The sequence below is a fragment of the Lipotes vexillifer genome, unplaced genomic scaffold, assembly GCF_000442215.2.
Source record: "Lipotes vexillifer unplaced genomic scaffold, Lipotes_vexillifer_v1.1 scaffold21, whole genome shotgun sequence".
In the NCBI taxonomy this organism is placed as follows: Eukaryota; Metazoa; Chordata; class Mammalia; order Artiodactyla; family Lipotidae; genus Lipotes; species Lipotes vexillifer.
In genome coordinates this window covers 3,284,355-3,300,101 of record NW_006774065.1, presented here as the reverse complement: position 1 = coordinate 3,300,101, position 15,747 = coordinate 3,284,355, and the positions used below count along the sequence as shown (strand labels likewise).

Here is a 15,747-nt window from a genome sequence, read left to right as displayed (position 1 = left end):
GGATCTTCCTGGATCAGGGATCAAACCCATGTCCCCTGCATTGGGAGGCGGATTCTTAACCACTGCACCACCAAGAAGTCCCTCCAGTGTCCTTTCTGAGAAAAAATTGAGGTATAATTGAATATAACATTAGTTTCAGGTGTATAACAATGATTCGGTATTTTTTTAAATAAATTTATTCATTTACCTATTTATTTTTGGCTGTGTTGGGGCTTTGCTGCTGCACGTGGGCTTTCTCTAGTTGCAGCGAGCGGGGGCTACTCTTCGTTGCCGTGCACGGGCTTCTCACTGCGGGGCTTCTCTTATTGTGTGGGCTTCAGTAGTTGTGGCGCACAGGCTCTAGAGCGCAGGCTCAGTAGTTGTGGCGCACGGGTTTAGTTGCTCCACGGCATGTGGGATCTTCCCGGACCAGAGCTCGAACCTGTGTCCCCTGCACTGGCAGGCAAATTCTTAGCCACTGTGCCACCAGGGAAGTCCTGACTTATTTATTTTATAACTGGAAGTTGGTACCTTTTGACTCCTTTCACCCATTTCACCCACCCCCCACCCCAATGACCAGTGTCCTTATAAGAGGAGAAGATGTTGTACACCTGAAACTAATACAATGTTATATGTCAACTACATCTCAAACTGAGAAAACAGTAAAGAAAAAGAAGAGAAAATACAGAGAAGGCCATGTGAAGACAGAGGCAGAGACTGGGGATGCATCCACCACCAAGGAATGCCTGGGGCCACCAGAAGCTGGAAGAGGCAAGGAAGGGTCCACCCCTAGAACCTTTGGAGGAAGCATGGCCCTGCCATCACCTTAATTTAGGACTTCAGGCCTCCAAACTGTGAGAGAATACATTTCTGTTGTTTTAAGCTACGAAGCTTGTGGGGTTTGATATGGCAACCCCGGGAAACATAGATGCCACTTCAAACATTTTTCTCTCATCATGGCCATTTAAACTCTGTGAGGAGAGGGGTTGAGTCCCTCTTTTCAATGCTTGGCACATAGTGGGTGCTTAATATATATCAAATGATATGAGATATCAATACCAGTGGGAAATTGTATCGACTCCACATTTCAGTGGTAGGTGAATTGTTTCCCCAATACTGTATGATGTTTATAAAGAGGTTCTATGTGAACGCAAATCTAATGTACAAGAATTAATAAAGAATTAGCTTGCTTTGCCAGGTCTGTCTCTTTACTAAAAGAATAGCAATACAGGTGAGCGTAGTTCTGGGCTGGGGATAGGAGACTTGGCAACTATTCTAACTTTCATCACTGCCTCATGAGCCTCAGGCAAGAGGGTTCACTTCTGTGACTCACTTTCCCAAGCCATGAAAAGAAAATCCTGTCTCCTTTCTGCCTACTAATGAGGATCATGGGGGGGCCAGGCTGGGCGGGGGTGGGGAGCCTGTAACGTGCTCCAGCTTAGTTAAAAGAAATATGAAATGGCCCTGCGTTATTTTACTCTCTGGAAACCAGTTTAAAGTTCTGTTCCTGTCTCACTTTCTATATCAGGATTCTTCAACCATTCAGCAGAGTGGAAGACAAAAGCTGCCCAGTTAGTAATCATTATCTCCTTTTTTACAGATGGAGACATTTAAGGCAGAAGAGGGTTACATGTTGAAGTCAGCAAAGTAATTCACCAAGAGAATTCCAAAAAGATTCTGAGTCCAGAACAAAATGATTTTGTGGAACCATCTGTTATCCAGCTGCAGAGGTGGTTTGCTAAAGTGCAGTATTGTTGAAACCATTGTTACTATAGCAGAAGTCGATCTCAGGATTCAGGTAAGACCTGGATTAAGCATTCCAGTGAAGAGATGCTTTTTCATCGTAAAGGTGAGCAGATTTTATGACCTATCTACAACTTTGGCATTTGCAAACTCAGATTAAAAGAGGATGGAGAGGGCTTCCCTGGTGGTGCAGTGGTTGAGAGTCTGCCTGCCGATGCAGGGGACGCGGGTTCGTGCCCCGGTCCGGGAGGATACCACATGCCGCGGAGTGGCTGGGCCCGTGAGCCATAGCCGCTGAGCCTGCGCATCCGGAGCCTGTGCTCTGCAACGGGAGAGGCCGCAACAGTGAGAGGCCCGAGTACTGTGCAAAAAAAAAAAAAAAAGAGGATGGAGAGTCCCTTTGGTCTTTTAAGTCATGAAATTTAAGCAGTGGCCACAAAGAAGGTGGATTATCTTGACTGGGTGAAATGGTTATACTGTATTTGTGAAGGTGACCAAGAATAAACAACATAGCAAACCAGATACAAGGCTCAGTTACTTTTGTTTGGCTCATATCTAGGCAACCAGAGTCAGGCACTAATCTACTAATGCAGCTAACTCAGATGAGGGGTGGGGGTGGGGAAGTGGTGGAGAGATGCAAGTGCTGGAAGTGAGATAAGAATGGCAGAATGCAGATAATTGTTAAAACTGGGTGATGGATATATGGGAGTTCATTACACTATTCTGTTTACTTCATATATGTTTGAAATTTTCCAAAATAAGAAATGGCTTAGTACAGCAAGTTGCTAACCAACTCTGCAAAAGGCTCATATGGTCCTTCATGATTTACTATCTTTGAGACAATCCTTTGCTAGAATAAAAATTGCTATTCTTCTACCCTATTGTCTAAAGAGTACACGTGATGTTGAAAGAAATCATTCAGTAACTTTAAAAATTTTTAATAAACCTGTTGCTGCTTCTTGAATTTGAGAAAGGGTTTTTGAAATTATTTGACTTAAGAGTGCATTATGGGACTTCCATGGTGGCCCAGTGGTTAAGAATCTGCCTGCCAATGCAGAGGACACGGGCTCGAGCCCTGGTCTGGGAAGATCTCACATGCCGTGGAGCAACTAAGCCCATGCACCACAACTACTAAGCCTGTGCTCTAGAGCCCGTGAGCCACAGCTACTAAGCCTGTGCTCCTAGAGCCCATGCTCCGCAACAAGAGAAGCCACCACAATGAGAAGCACGTGCACCACAGCAAAGAGGAGCCCCCGCTTGCTTCAACTAGGGAAAGCCTGCATGCAGCAACGAAGACCCAATGCAGCCAAAAAAAAAAAAAAAAAAAAAAATCCTTTCAGCCTCTTATTCCAACGACTACTGCAGTGACCTTAAAATAAATAAATAAATAAAAGAGTGCATTGTGAATTCAAAGAATTTTTTTGAGGGATTAAAAAAAGACAAACTCAGATCAGCCTGATTACATATTAAGCAAGTAGTTTAGCTGCAATAAATTATCCCACATGTCCTGGGAATACTTTTACTCTGAAATACAAAGTATTAGGCTGTTGATGATTATGTTAGCAACAGACTACATTTTCTTGAACCCCAATTGGTACAGTTAGTACACAGTTGAAAGAAAGGTGTCATTATATAAAGTTTGAAACAAAGAAAAAATTTTGATCACATAATGTGTCTCTTTTACTGAAAAACTATGATGTTTAAGCAGAAAAATGCCTCTCAAGCTTCAGGACATTCCAATTTCAAGTATTTAGCAATTGTGAACTCATGTGTACCCTATTTACTTCCTTATTTGAAAATTTTTTTCTCCCTTATTTTTTTCAATATTATATTCCTTCTCAGTCTTCCAGAAGAAAGAATTCACTCCAACATTTATTGGGAGCTTTGCTTTAAGTTAGGCACAGAATAAGACAAATCTTCCTCAAGAATTGCAGTTTTAAAATGGTCTTCAATACAATCTCTCCCTACTCCTGGTTTTTTGTTGTTGTTTTTTTTATTGCTTTTCTCTGGTCACTCTCCAGCTGCATTAACTTTTTTTTTTGGTGCTGATTTTCAATATCTTTATTATGACTATAGCTTTATTGAGATATAATTCACATACAGTTCACTCATTTAAATTGTACAATTCAATAGTTTTTAGTGTATTTACAGAGTTGGGTTGGGCAACCATCACCACAATAAGTTTTAGAACATTTTCATTGCCCCCTAAAAGAAACCCCTGGGTCCATTAGCATTTCGCCCTAACCCCCTCAACCCTAAGCAACTACTACTCTACTTTCTGTCTCTCTGGATTTGCCTCTTCTGGACATTTCATATGCATGGAATCATACAATATGTGGTCTTTGTAACTGGCTTCTTTCATTTAGCATCATGCTTTCAAGGTTCATTCACATAACAGATATCAGTACTTCATTCCTATTTTGGCTAAATAATTTTCCATTGTACAGATAGACCATATTTTATTTATCTATTCATCAAATAATGGACACTTGGGTTGTTTCCACTTTTTGACTATTGTGATTATGCCACTATGAACGTTTATGTATAAGGCTTTTTGATGGACATACGTCTTCATTTCTCATTTCTTCATTTCTCTTAGGTTTTTACACCTAGGAGTAGACTTGTGGGGTCATATGGTAATTCTATGTTTAATATTTTGAGGAACTGCCAGACTGCTTTCCAAAGCAGATGTAATTAAGGTTCCAATTTCTCCACATCCTTAACAGCATTTATTTTTTTTATTTTAGTCATCCTAGTGGGTGTGAAGTCGTATCTCATGGTTTTAATTTGCATTTCCCTGATGACTAATGATGTTGAGCATCTTTTCACGTCCTTAATCGTTAACTTTTCAGGTAGACCTGCCAGCTTCCTTTCTAATGAGGGAGAAATATGACTTTGTACCACCACCAAGTTTTTATTGAGTTTCTTTGTGCCTGGATCATTAGAAGAATTAGAACTTTTTCTTCCATTGAGGCTCAGCTGCTGCTCCCACATGGTGAATGAAAGGCTTTCTTTGCATTTTTCCAAAGAAGAAAATCCAGGACTATAGATGTTAAGTTATATTATCTGAGCAATGCTTGAAGCAAGAAAAATAAGTAAGCTAAAAAACAAGTATTGGGCTTCCCTGGTGGCGCAGTGGGTAAGAATCTGCCTGCCAGTGCAGGGGACACAGGTTCGAGCCCTAGCCCAGGAAGATCCCACATGCTCTGGAGCAACTAAGCCAGCACACTGCAACTACCAAGCCCGCGTGCTCCAACTACTGAAGGCCGCGCACCTAGAGCCCGTGCTCCGAAACAAGAGAAGCCACGGCAATGAGAAGCCCACGCAGCGCGAGGAAGAGTAGCCCCCGCTCACTGCAACTAGAGAAAGCCCGTGCACAGCAACAAAGACTCAACGCAGCAGAAAAAATAAATAAAAATAAATAAACAAAAAAAACCCCAAGTATTATTGCAGCCTAAGGAAGTGGGGTGGCTTTGCGTTTTAAACTGACATAGTACATATAAGCAAATCTATTCAAAAGGAATAGAACAGTCAGGTCCTCATGAGACGTGAATTAACATCTTCATATCTCTTTCTCTACTTAAATATTTAAGTACTGGTTGAGTTAAGAGAGGAGAGGAAGAAGTATCGGAAAACCAACGGAGTGTCATCAAGTCAGCCTGAAGAAATCGATACTTTAATTTACAAACTAATTTTCTCTGCCTAAATAAAGTCAACTCCAAGGGCTCACCCTAACTCTCTCACCGTGCTAGGATTTGGTTATTTTGTTATGTCGCTCTAAAAGAGCAGCTGGGATTTGAGAACAGTTGGTTCTTCAAGTGTTTTCAATAAAACGTTTTTTAAAGCCGCGTCCTTGCGTGCGCAGCTGCCACTGCTTACTGGACCCTCCAGAGAGGAGACCTGAGGTCATTACCGACTGTGAGAGGCGTGAATGTCTGGGGAGGAAATCCGAGGCCCTGCTTTGACCGCTATAACAAAAAAGTTCCAACCAACCGGCGTTTTCAAATTTACCACGCCCCTTCCCGCCCTCATCTCCAGGGGAACTTGACCACCCAGCCCTAAACCCAGATCTCTGCTGCAGTTTCCTCAGGGGACGCTGACTCCAAGTTCAGAGATCCAGCGGAGAAAACCTCGGAGAAAACCGCCCGGAGACTCCCGCCACGCCCAGACCCGCCCATCTCTGCTAGGGGCGGAATGGATTCTTGCTCGGCCTTCCAGGCTGCGACGGAGGCCCCGCCCCAATCCCGCCACTTCATTGGCTTTGGTGACCGGCCCCCCGAGTGTCAGCTCCGGATTGGCCGACTCGGCCGCCGCTCGGCGCTCTTCCCGGGGGCGCGCGGCGGGCGTGACCACGCCCCTTACGTCTGGACGCTGGGTCGCCTCGGGAGCCTCAGTATCGCCGCCCAGAAGGAGGGAAGGTGGTTGTGGTAGGTGCTGCTATGGTGCTGAATTCCTCGGCAGAGCCGACCCAGAAGCGGCGGTCGCGGCCATGAAGGTGAGGGGCCGATGGTGCCGGGCAGTCCCTCCTCTCCTCTCCTGTCCGGCCAGTGCGCCCGAAGTGCCTTCCTTTCGCCTCAGCGGTTACCCTGCCGGCACCTCGGAGAGCTCCGCGGAGGGGGGTCCCCCGCCGGCTTCTGGAGCCCTGACCCGCAGGGCGGATGTCGTGGGCTCCCGGACGTTTCCAATTCCCACAGCGCCTCCGTCAGCGAGCCCGAGGCCGGGGGAGAGCCCGGGCCCGCCCTGCACTCACGCCTGGTGGGCCCCTCTCCGCGCTGGGCCCTGTCCGCGTCCTCGGGGGCCGGAGGCAGACCCCGTGGTGCTCACCTCACCCTCCGTGCCTTTGCCCACAGCGTGCCCTCTCCCGCCCCGAGTCCTTGAACTAACCCAAATGTTGGGAGCACCACGGGACTGTCGCAGGACGGAAACTGCAGGACGAAGGGAAAAGGGGTTGTGCGGGGAGTCGTGAGGCTGGGGCCCGGCTAACTGGTTAGAAATGTCTCGGGGCGGGGATCCCACCCTGAAGGATCTGTTTGCAGGCTTAACACAGGGGCCGTGACCTAGAGCTCTTAGCAAACCCGTTGTGTCTCCATCGCCGCTAGGTACGCAGCAAGTAATTTGACAGCTTGAGTCTTCAAGGTGGGTGTGAGAGCGTGGGAGCATCACTGAGTGAGAAGTTTAAGGAAGAGGGGGGAGGGGGGAGGTTCTGGCCTACTTCTGGGAGCTGATTCTCTCAACTTGATCGCTGAGAGTTCTAAAGAGCTCTGGGTACAACAATCAATTCACGTATTGATTCAAACCAAGTGGGATGAGTCATAAGGTGATACTCTTTCAGACACAGTTGATTTCATTAATCTCAGTGAAGAGGTGTGATTGGCGTGGGTAAGAAAAATAACAGAGTGAACTGCTAGCTAAATCTCTACCTTCACAAAGCCCCAAGAAGATGTTTTGTTGAGCATTTCCTATGTGTTAGCTAAGAGGGATATATCATGCGTAGAAGTAATTCAAAATACAGTCCCACCCTTTAGGAGTTTGCCAACCAAAAGAGAAGAGACATTCTCAAGAAACCACATTATGAGGCAGAATTTGATGTAAGGTATCAAAAAAATGCAAAACTCTCAGGAGCAAGAAAGGATTTTTTCTGGCTCTAGGAAGCAAGGAAGATTTTTGGAATAGGTAACTTCCGAACTGGGTGTTAAAGTATGAGGATATTCAAAGAGCTTATTTTTTAACTTCCCAGTTCAGCTATAAAATATTTCAATTTAGAATACCTATTAAAATATCTAAAACTAGCTTTCTTTCCTGAAAACCATCATCCCGCTGTGTGTTAAGATCCAAAAACAAATAAGGGATCTTTATACATAATGCCTCAAAGAATGTCAGTACCTTTATTAGTAAATATTAAATTTGTGACCTATCAAGAAACAAGGTGTAGAAGGAGAGAATTAAGGGCAAATACAGTGTTGAAATTTTTTCAGAAGTGTTTTTGAATTTAGGTGGAGGATACTGCTTTCTGAGTTGAAATTTTAGAAACAAAGTTGGATGGGATTTGAAAATATAAAAAGGTATATTTTATGAAACAAAATGCAGACCTAAATAGACATCAGTCTGAACAAGATGACAATTATGAAGATACTGCTTTTCATTTAGGTTTTCGTGAAAACTGGATTCACAAAATTTAGGATTGGGGCTATTTATTAACTTTGTTTCATATTGAAATTGTCTAATTTTGCGGTATCTATAGATTCTGGGCAGGGGCATTAATTCCTGATGTAATGGAATTGTAACATGGGAATGTTCATCTAAGCAAGTATTAAATTAAAATTTCAGTGGAATTAAAATTAGTTTAAATGTCAAGCAATCAGATAAGTACATCTTCACACAAACCCAGGACCAGGAGCTGATTTTAGTATATGTGTAGAATGGGTATTTACTTTCTTCCTTTAATTTTTTTGTCTTTTTTTGTTATTGTTTAGAAACTGTTGTTTTGAAATAGTTTTGTCTCTAAGATTCAAGTAACCATTTTACCTTAGAGTAGCATCTAATTAACTTCCTATAAGGGATTTAAAAAAAATCCAAATTAGTGTCTTATGTTAATTTGATTTAATCTCCTTCCCGTTTTCCCATATTTATATTGATCTCACCCTTAATTGTACTAATCATGTTCATTCTTCCAAGCTCAAAACAAGACATCAAGACGAAAGTAATCTGTTTAATGTAATTTCCTTTTCCTTTTTTTTTTTCTCTTTTCTCTGAAAGGTGGGGGAGTGGTGCTAAGGGTCAAGTGTACTGTTTTGTTTTTTAATTTTATTTACTTATTTTTGGCTGCGTTGGGTCTTTGTTGCTGTGCGCAGGCTTTCTCTAGTTGTGGCGAGCAGGGGCTCTTCTTTGTTGTGGCGTGTGGGCTTCAGTAGTTGTGGCATATGGGCTCAGTAGTTGTGACTCGCGGGCTTAGTTGTTCCGTGGTATGTGGGATCTTCCCAGACCGTGGATCGAACCCGTGTCCCTTGCATTGGCAGGAGGATTCTTAACCACTGCGCCACCAGGGAAGCCCCAAGTATACTGTTTTAAGAAAAGAAAACAAAACCCAAACATGAAGAAGATAACATTTGTGATCTCCAGAGCACGTTATTTGTAAAAATCAATCAATTTGGCCAAATGTCTTGCCTAAAAACATTACATTTTTAAGATCAGCATTTGTTTTTGCATCCTGCTTAATGTCCAAATGGTATGAGAGAAAGAACTTAGGATGTAGAATTTCCTCCTTTGTGGTATATAGCCTGATATTTAATCATTAAGATCGCAGAGTTCCTGGTGTATTGTGTTTCAGTTGAAGCAGCAGTTTCAGTAAGAAATTCTTTCCCTTTTTAAGGAACTGTTGCTCCAGTGGCTCTAAATAGGGTAAAGATTTTTGCTTATTATCTTAATGGTTTCTTCTGGTTTGCTTTAATTTCTGTAGGGAAGTTTAACCTAATTGAAATTTAAACTGTAAAACTTACTCTCTTATATCACCGGTACTGAGATTTGAAACATCTTTTCATATTGTTTAACATAAGGACATTGAGTTTTAGCAAACTGAAGGTTGTTCACAGTTTAAAGACAAAGCTTGTGGTGATTGAGTTCTCTGAAGAAGCTTCCACTGGTGGAAGAACTGAATCCCTGCCTGGTCCTTGTAGCTTCTTAAAGCATCCAAGAAAATTAATGTTCTTGAAATTGAAACTTCTAGGTTTATCCTTAAAATAACTGTGTAAAATATTACCATATTTAATTTAGAGTTGAGGCAAGCAACTCTTAGGAGGTGGCATTATGATTACTGCTGTTTACCTGGTTTAATCAAAAGCAAATGATTTAGACTATGATCATTTAGTTTTTTGCTGTTTTCAAACCCATCAACTTCCCCACTCCCCCTTCTCGTCTGTCTCTCTCTCTCTCTCTCTCTCTCTCTCTCTCTGGCTGTCATTTAATCTTCATGGAAATCACTACAGCTTTTCTTGGTCTTCATTCTAGTTTGCCTGGCTACTATTACATTTGGTGGAATAATTAAAAGGGATCACATCCTGATGTAGTTTAGAATAGGATTCAGAGTTTGTAGTAAACTTTTTGTTAATTCTGTAAGTTGAGCATTTTGGACGTCTCCCCGCCCCAACCCCCAGATATTCTAGAAAGCACATTAGATCTCACACAGACACGCACACGCACAATCAAAGACAGCTGAACCTTGAGCCATTTGAAAACTGGCACCCTGCCAAAAAGAAGGCTGGGCTACTGCTCTTGCAAAGAAAGAACATATTCCCTCTTGCTTTTGTGGACTGAAATGGTGATTCAGAATGGGCCAGTATTGTGTGAATCTGACTGAGGAACCCAAGAGAGTGCTTAAAAAAATTGGTGGTCTGCTATTGTGGAAATAAGTGTCACAGCACTGGAAACTGTCAGTCCCACTCTCCTGCAAAGTGTTTACAGTTGTGGATCACAGTCCCCTCCCCTCCTCTGCACTCCTACAGAGGGGAGGGAATTTCTAATTCATTCTTTAGGAAGGAACAATACAGGAGGAACATGTTCAGCCTTTCTGCTACTAGAGAATGAAGAGGAACTTTTATGTTGGTGATTTTAGCAAAGGAGCTGAACATGCTTGCCTCAGTACTTTTCTGAGACCTTCTCAGATTTATCTTCCTGTGGGTAGGGAAGGGACTCTGGTCAACTAGATGGTAAGCTGCTGTTGGTCAGCTGTGCTGATGGCTGGGTGGCATGTTATCAAGACCAGTTGGCTGCAGAGCTAAAGTCATGTTCTCCAATTGGTGTTACCAGTAAAAAAGCAAATATTTAAATTTCTGTTTGTCTTATTTCTTTACTCAGTTTTAAAATGGGAGTGAGAAAAAAATGTGTTATTGGCTCCCTAAAATCTTGGTGCACTGTCTGTGAAAAAAACATGAGAACTGGCATTGGATACTAGAATAACATGAAGAGATCTAGGTGTCTGGGGGCAGTCTAAACAGGAGGCTTTAGAATTTAATTTCTTACTGTGGGCCATATAGGTTTTTAATATGAGATCTGGTTCTTAATTGATGCCAGGCAGGCCATGGTTCCATGGCTAATCTACTCAGGAGCAATTTTAGTCTAACAGGATGTTTAGGAAAGGGATTAGGTTTATCAAGAAAAAGTCATTTATTTTCAGTAGTCATTGATGGCTAGAAAGTCAACTAGAAACACAGCTAAATTCTCTGAACTAGGAGTTTTGTATCAGACGTAAGTAGATGGTTGCCTTATTCGGTTATTCTCTATGTTGTTTTTGAACTATATTCATGGTCAAGAGAGGAAATGTAGCCATCTTTACATCCTTCTCACCTCTTGGATTCATGTGGTTTAGACTGTAGAGTCCTGCTGTCAACCATGGTCCCAAGTAGGGTTCAGAATTGTTAGTCACGTAAGCCCAGATCATAGCAGAGATCCAGACTTTGGCTTTATTCGTGGAAAGGAAGTAGTTTGGAAAATATGCTTCAATCTTACTATCAAAAGGTGAGCAGAGTGTGAATAAAAGAAAAATAACGGAATGCAGGCTGATTAAACTGGCGGAAGATCTTAGAGGATAGGGACGACGGAAGTAGAGAGAACATGAACTTGGGTCTCTAAAGCTTTTAAGGGGAGGGTGCAAAAAGGGGAAGCTTTTTGGTAATGACCCTACCAGGTACGGTAACTGGGCTCTAAGGAAATATAACAAAGACAGAGAGTCAAGAGCTCAGAGAATAAATTCATGTTCGCCTCCCCGCCCCTTTCCCAAGAGCACATGTTCAATAAACTGTCGGGAAAACGCTCTCTTAAATTGTTCCCTAATTGCTTTTGTAGATTCTGTCACTTGAAAAATGGGACTGTTATATCAAGTATTAACAGAAATTTGGACAGATTTGAGAGGAGAAAGGTCAGTATAGGACACTTCAAGCATTATTAGGTGAAGGGCAAGGTAATAGTCCTTAGATAGGGATCCCTGTGCCCTGAGGGGACACGCAGAAGAAATTCAGGCAATTAGGACTTTAAGGGAAAGTACAAGAAGATGAAACATACTAACGGGAGGCAGGGAGATGGACCCTAAGTTTGGAAGATTCATCTTCTGGGTGGATTCTTCAACTTGGAGGTGAAGAAGGACAAAAATAGTTGCCAAATGGCTTTTTGACAGACCCAGAAATCACTGTCTTTCTCCCAGTATTGGAGAGTTCACCCAAGAAAATATGTAGAGGAATAAGTTAGGAAGTAAGAAATCGGGGCCAAAAAGCAAAGAGCAAATAAAATGAAGGAGGGCACCAAATTTCAGCTTAACTTCCAGGCTGATATGTGGTAAAGGAAAGGAACTGATAGGGGACTTCCCTGGCGGTCTAGTGGTTAAGACTCCGAGCTTCCACTGCAGGAAGGTTCGATCCCTGGTCGGGGAACTAAAACATGTGCGTGTGGTACAGCCAAAAACATTATAAAAAAAAAAAAAGTTTTTTTTAAAAAAGGAAAGGAACTGATTTAAGAATCAGATTAAATTGTTAAAAACTCAGCTGAGGCTTTCTGAGGTAATCCTTTCTGAAAGGATTAGGGGAAACCAGACGGGGAAAGGAAACACTAGAGGCAAATCCCACTACTTGGGGATGGGGGTGTGAAGGGGCGGTACCTACACAGGTAGTGAGGAGCACGTGGCAGAGATGTTGGTCCTAGAACTCTAGAGGCACAGGCTTCAGAAGTAACCACAGCCCCTTCCATTCGGGAATCTGAGTGATTCTCCAGCTGAAATGATGTAGGCAGAAAGCAGAAATCCCCTAGACCGAGCAGGTGTTAACCTTTTAACCTCGACTGTACATTCACATCATATAGGGAATTTAAAAAAATTCTGAGGCCCAGGTTGTACCCCAGACCTGTTAAATCAGAATCTTGGGGCTGGGACTCAGGCACCAGTATTTTTTAAGGCTCTCCTGGTGAGTCCAACCACTGTCTTTCTTTCTTTTTTTTTTTTTTTCCGGCTGCGTTGGGTCTCCGTTGCTGCACGTGGGCTTTCTCTAGTTGTGGTGAGCAGGGGCTACTCTTCGTTGAGGTGCGCAGGCTTCTCATTATGGTGGCTTCTCTTGTTGCAGAGCACGGGCTGTAGGTGCACGGGCTTCAGTAGTGGCGCGCAGGCTCCGTACTTGTGGCGCACGAGCTTAGTTGCTCCGCGGCATGTGAGATCTTCCTGGACCAGGGCTCGAACCCGTGTCCCCTGCATTGGCAGGCGGATTTTTTTTTCTTTTTATTTAATTAATTAATTTATTTATTTATTTTTGGCTGCGTTGGGTCTTCATTTCTGTGCACGGGCTCTCTCTAGTTGCGGCGAGCGGGGGCTACTCTGTTGCGGTGCGTGGGCTTCTCATTGCCGTGGCTTTTCTTGTTGTGGAGCATGGGCTCTAGGCGCGCGGGCTTCAGTAGTTGTGGCGCGCCAACTCTAGAGCGCAGGCTCAGTAGTTGTGGCGCACGGGCTCTAGAGCGCAGGCTCAGTAGTTGTGGCACACAGGCTTAGTTCCTCCGCGGAATGTGGGATCTTCCTGAACCACGGCTCGAACCCGTGTCCCCTGCATTGGCAGGCAGATTCTTAGCCACTGTGCCGCCAGGGAAGTCCCATTATTACTATTTTTTGATGTGGACCATCTCCAAAGTCTTTACTGAATTTGCTACAACATTGCCCCTGCTTCATGCCTTGGTCCCTTGGCCACAAAGCATGTGGGATCCCAGCTCCCCAGCCATGAATCTAACCTGCACCCCCTGCACTGGAAGGCGAAGTCTCAACCACTGGACCGCCAGGGAAGTCCCTCCAAATAGCCTTTTAAGGTTGTTTAAAAAAAATTTTTTTAAGAGCTCATTGGACAAGCAGTAAATGTTTGACAGAATTAGATAATAAAATAAATGGAACAGTGCCTTTGTTATGCCCTTTTAACTAATAAGACCTCACCTACCTGGACTTCCATTACTTATCACATTATCTAGAGTCTAGAATATGCATAAGTAGTAGGACAAGGGGCAAAAGCTCATTGGTTCCAAACAGGGTAGCTTTATATTTTAAGCATGGGGAAATGCCTTGAGCCCTCACTGGAAATGTATTTTTATATACACTTCTAACAAGCTTGGTTATCAGGTTTCTGAATGCAGTAAAAAAGGAGAGACAGGTTGCTAGAGGTAGATATAGTGATAGCAGTGGTGATTCACAGAAAGGGAAGAGATGAGAGGAAAAAACATAAAAGGCAGCATATTAGTTTCAAGCCACTTAGTGGAGTGGCAAATAGCCCTTACACCTCAAAACGTCATTATGATTATTGTCATCAGAAATTGTATTCAATATTCTCAGTTTGCTTTTTAAAAATATTTTCCTTAATGTAAAATTAATATATTCCTTATAAAGGTTTGGAAAGCAGGGGAAAACAAATTATACGAGATATACATGAAAACCTAGAGAGCACTTCAGTTGGCATTTTGATGTTTTCCCAGTCATTTTTAAAAAATCAAAAAAGTTTTCACATGCCATAGTTTATTATGCCCAGATACAAATGAGAGGACAGAAGTTTAATGAAATTAAGTAATTTGAATTTATATTCTTTCTGCTAAATGATAGCTGGGAAAATCTGCCTCAGCCTATAGAATGGTGCTGTAGTCACCAGTCTAAGGTTGCCAAATAGAATATAAGACACTCAGTTAAATTCGAATTTCAGATAAACAGTGAACAGCTTTTTTTGGTGTAAGCATAGCCCAAATATTGCACAGCACTTACTTCCATCTAGTCATTTTTCTTCTGTGTGCATGCACGTGTATCTCTAAGCATATGTGTGTTTTTTGTTGTTTTTTTTACGAAATTGGGTTCATATTGTATCTTCTCCTTTGTTAACAATATATCATGAGTATCCCCAAAGCCAAATATTCTTTGTAAATACCAGAAAATTATCCACTTCCCAATAGCTTAAAATTTTGATGCTTAAAAGAATAATTTCGAAATTATTTAGGGCAAATGTGCCTCTCCAGAATGGCATTCCCCGAGAATCCCAGAGAGCCCAGGTTCCAATCAGCTTTAAACTGGTGCCTATTTTCGTTCCTTTCCAGGCGGGTGCCACGTCTATGTGGGCTTCGTGCTGTGGGCTGCTGAATGAAGTCATGGGGACTGGAGCTGTCAGGGGCCAACAGTCAGGATTTGCAGGAGGCACTGGTCCATTCAGATTTACACCGAGCTCTGATTTTACCACTTACCCACCAGCACCTACAGAAGGGCCTAATATAGTTTGCAAAGCCTGTGGACTTTCATTTTCAGTCTTTAGAAAGAAGGTGAGTTGGATGAAATGTTACATACAAAAAAACACATGTATCAGAATTCTTGATTGTATGTTATTTTGAATACTAATGAATATTCATTTCTTATTATATAAATATCAAAAAGTCCTAATAACCATTTCCCATTTAGAAAAGTACTGAGTTGCAGAGACTGTATCACTGCTCAGGTTTTCTGACTAGACATTGTTACTTCTCATGTTGCTCAGCCATCCTTTCTCCTGGACTCTGACCTGTTCATACACTTTGTTTCTTATGTTCTGAAGCAAGAGATTTAATTAGTCTGCAATTTTGTTCAGAGAAGATTTACTATAACTTTGATCTCAAGTGTCAAAAAATGTATCCCCACCCACATTAACTCAAGTGAAGAAATGAGTATATTAACATTAGCTACTGTTTAAAGATTCAACGTGCAAAATAACGGCTAAAACCGTTATTTTCTTTAGGACAGAAAGCTGTTCTTTCTGAGAACCATCATATCGCTGGGCCATCTCCCAGGCTTGTCAATCCAGTCCTTTGAAATACTTAACAAACAAGGTGTTAGCTTGTGGGAACAATGCCCCAAGCAGAAATGACCACATCTTCATGTCTTCTTTTAAGTTTTGCTTGTGGAATGGCTTTAATTGTGATTAAGGCTCTAGGGTACAGATTACTGTATAAGTGGGGTCCTCTGTTTGCTTGGATTGACCTTGAGAGATCAGTTGCCTTTCTCTTTCC

At 42.5% G+C, this 15,747-nt stretch overlaps 1 protein-coding gene across 1 annotated transcript in view; it reads left to right on the top strand.

The window, feature by feature from the left end:
* The first annotated feature begins 6,045 nt into the window (after positions 1-6,045).
* Positions 6,046-15,747, top strand: part of RNF34 (ring finger protein 34) — a 16,455-nt gene continuing 6,753 nt past the window's right edge. Inside the window, exons 1-2 of the mRNA XM_007448710.1 lie at positions 6,046-6,217; positions 14,809-15,027. Of these exons, the coding sequence (XP_007448772.1) occupies positions 6,212-6,217; positions 14,809-15,027 (225 nt within the window). The 5' untranslated portion in view covers positions 6,046-6,211. The remainder of the gene's footprint in view (positions 6,218-14,808; positions 15,028-15,747) is intronic.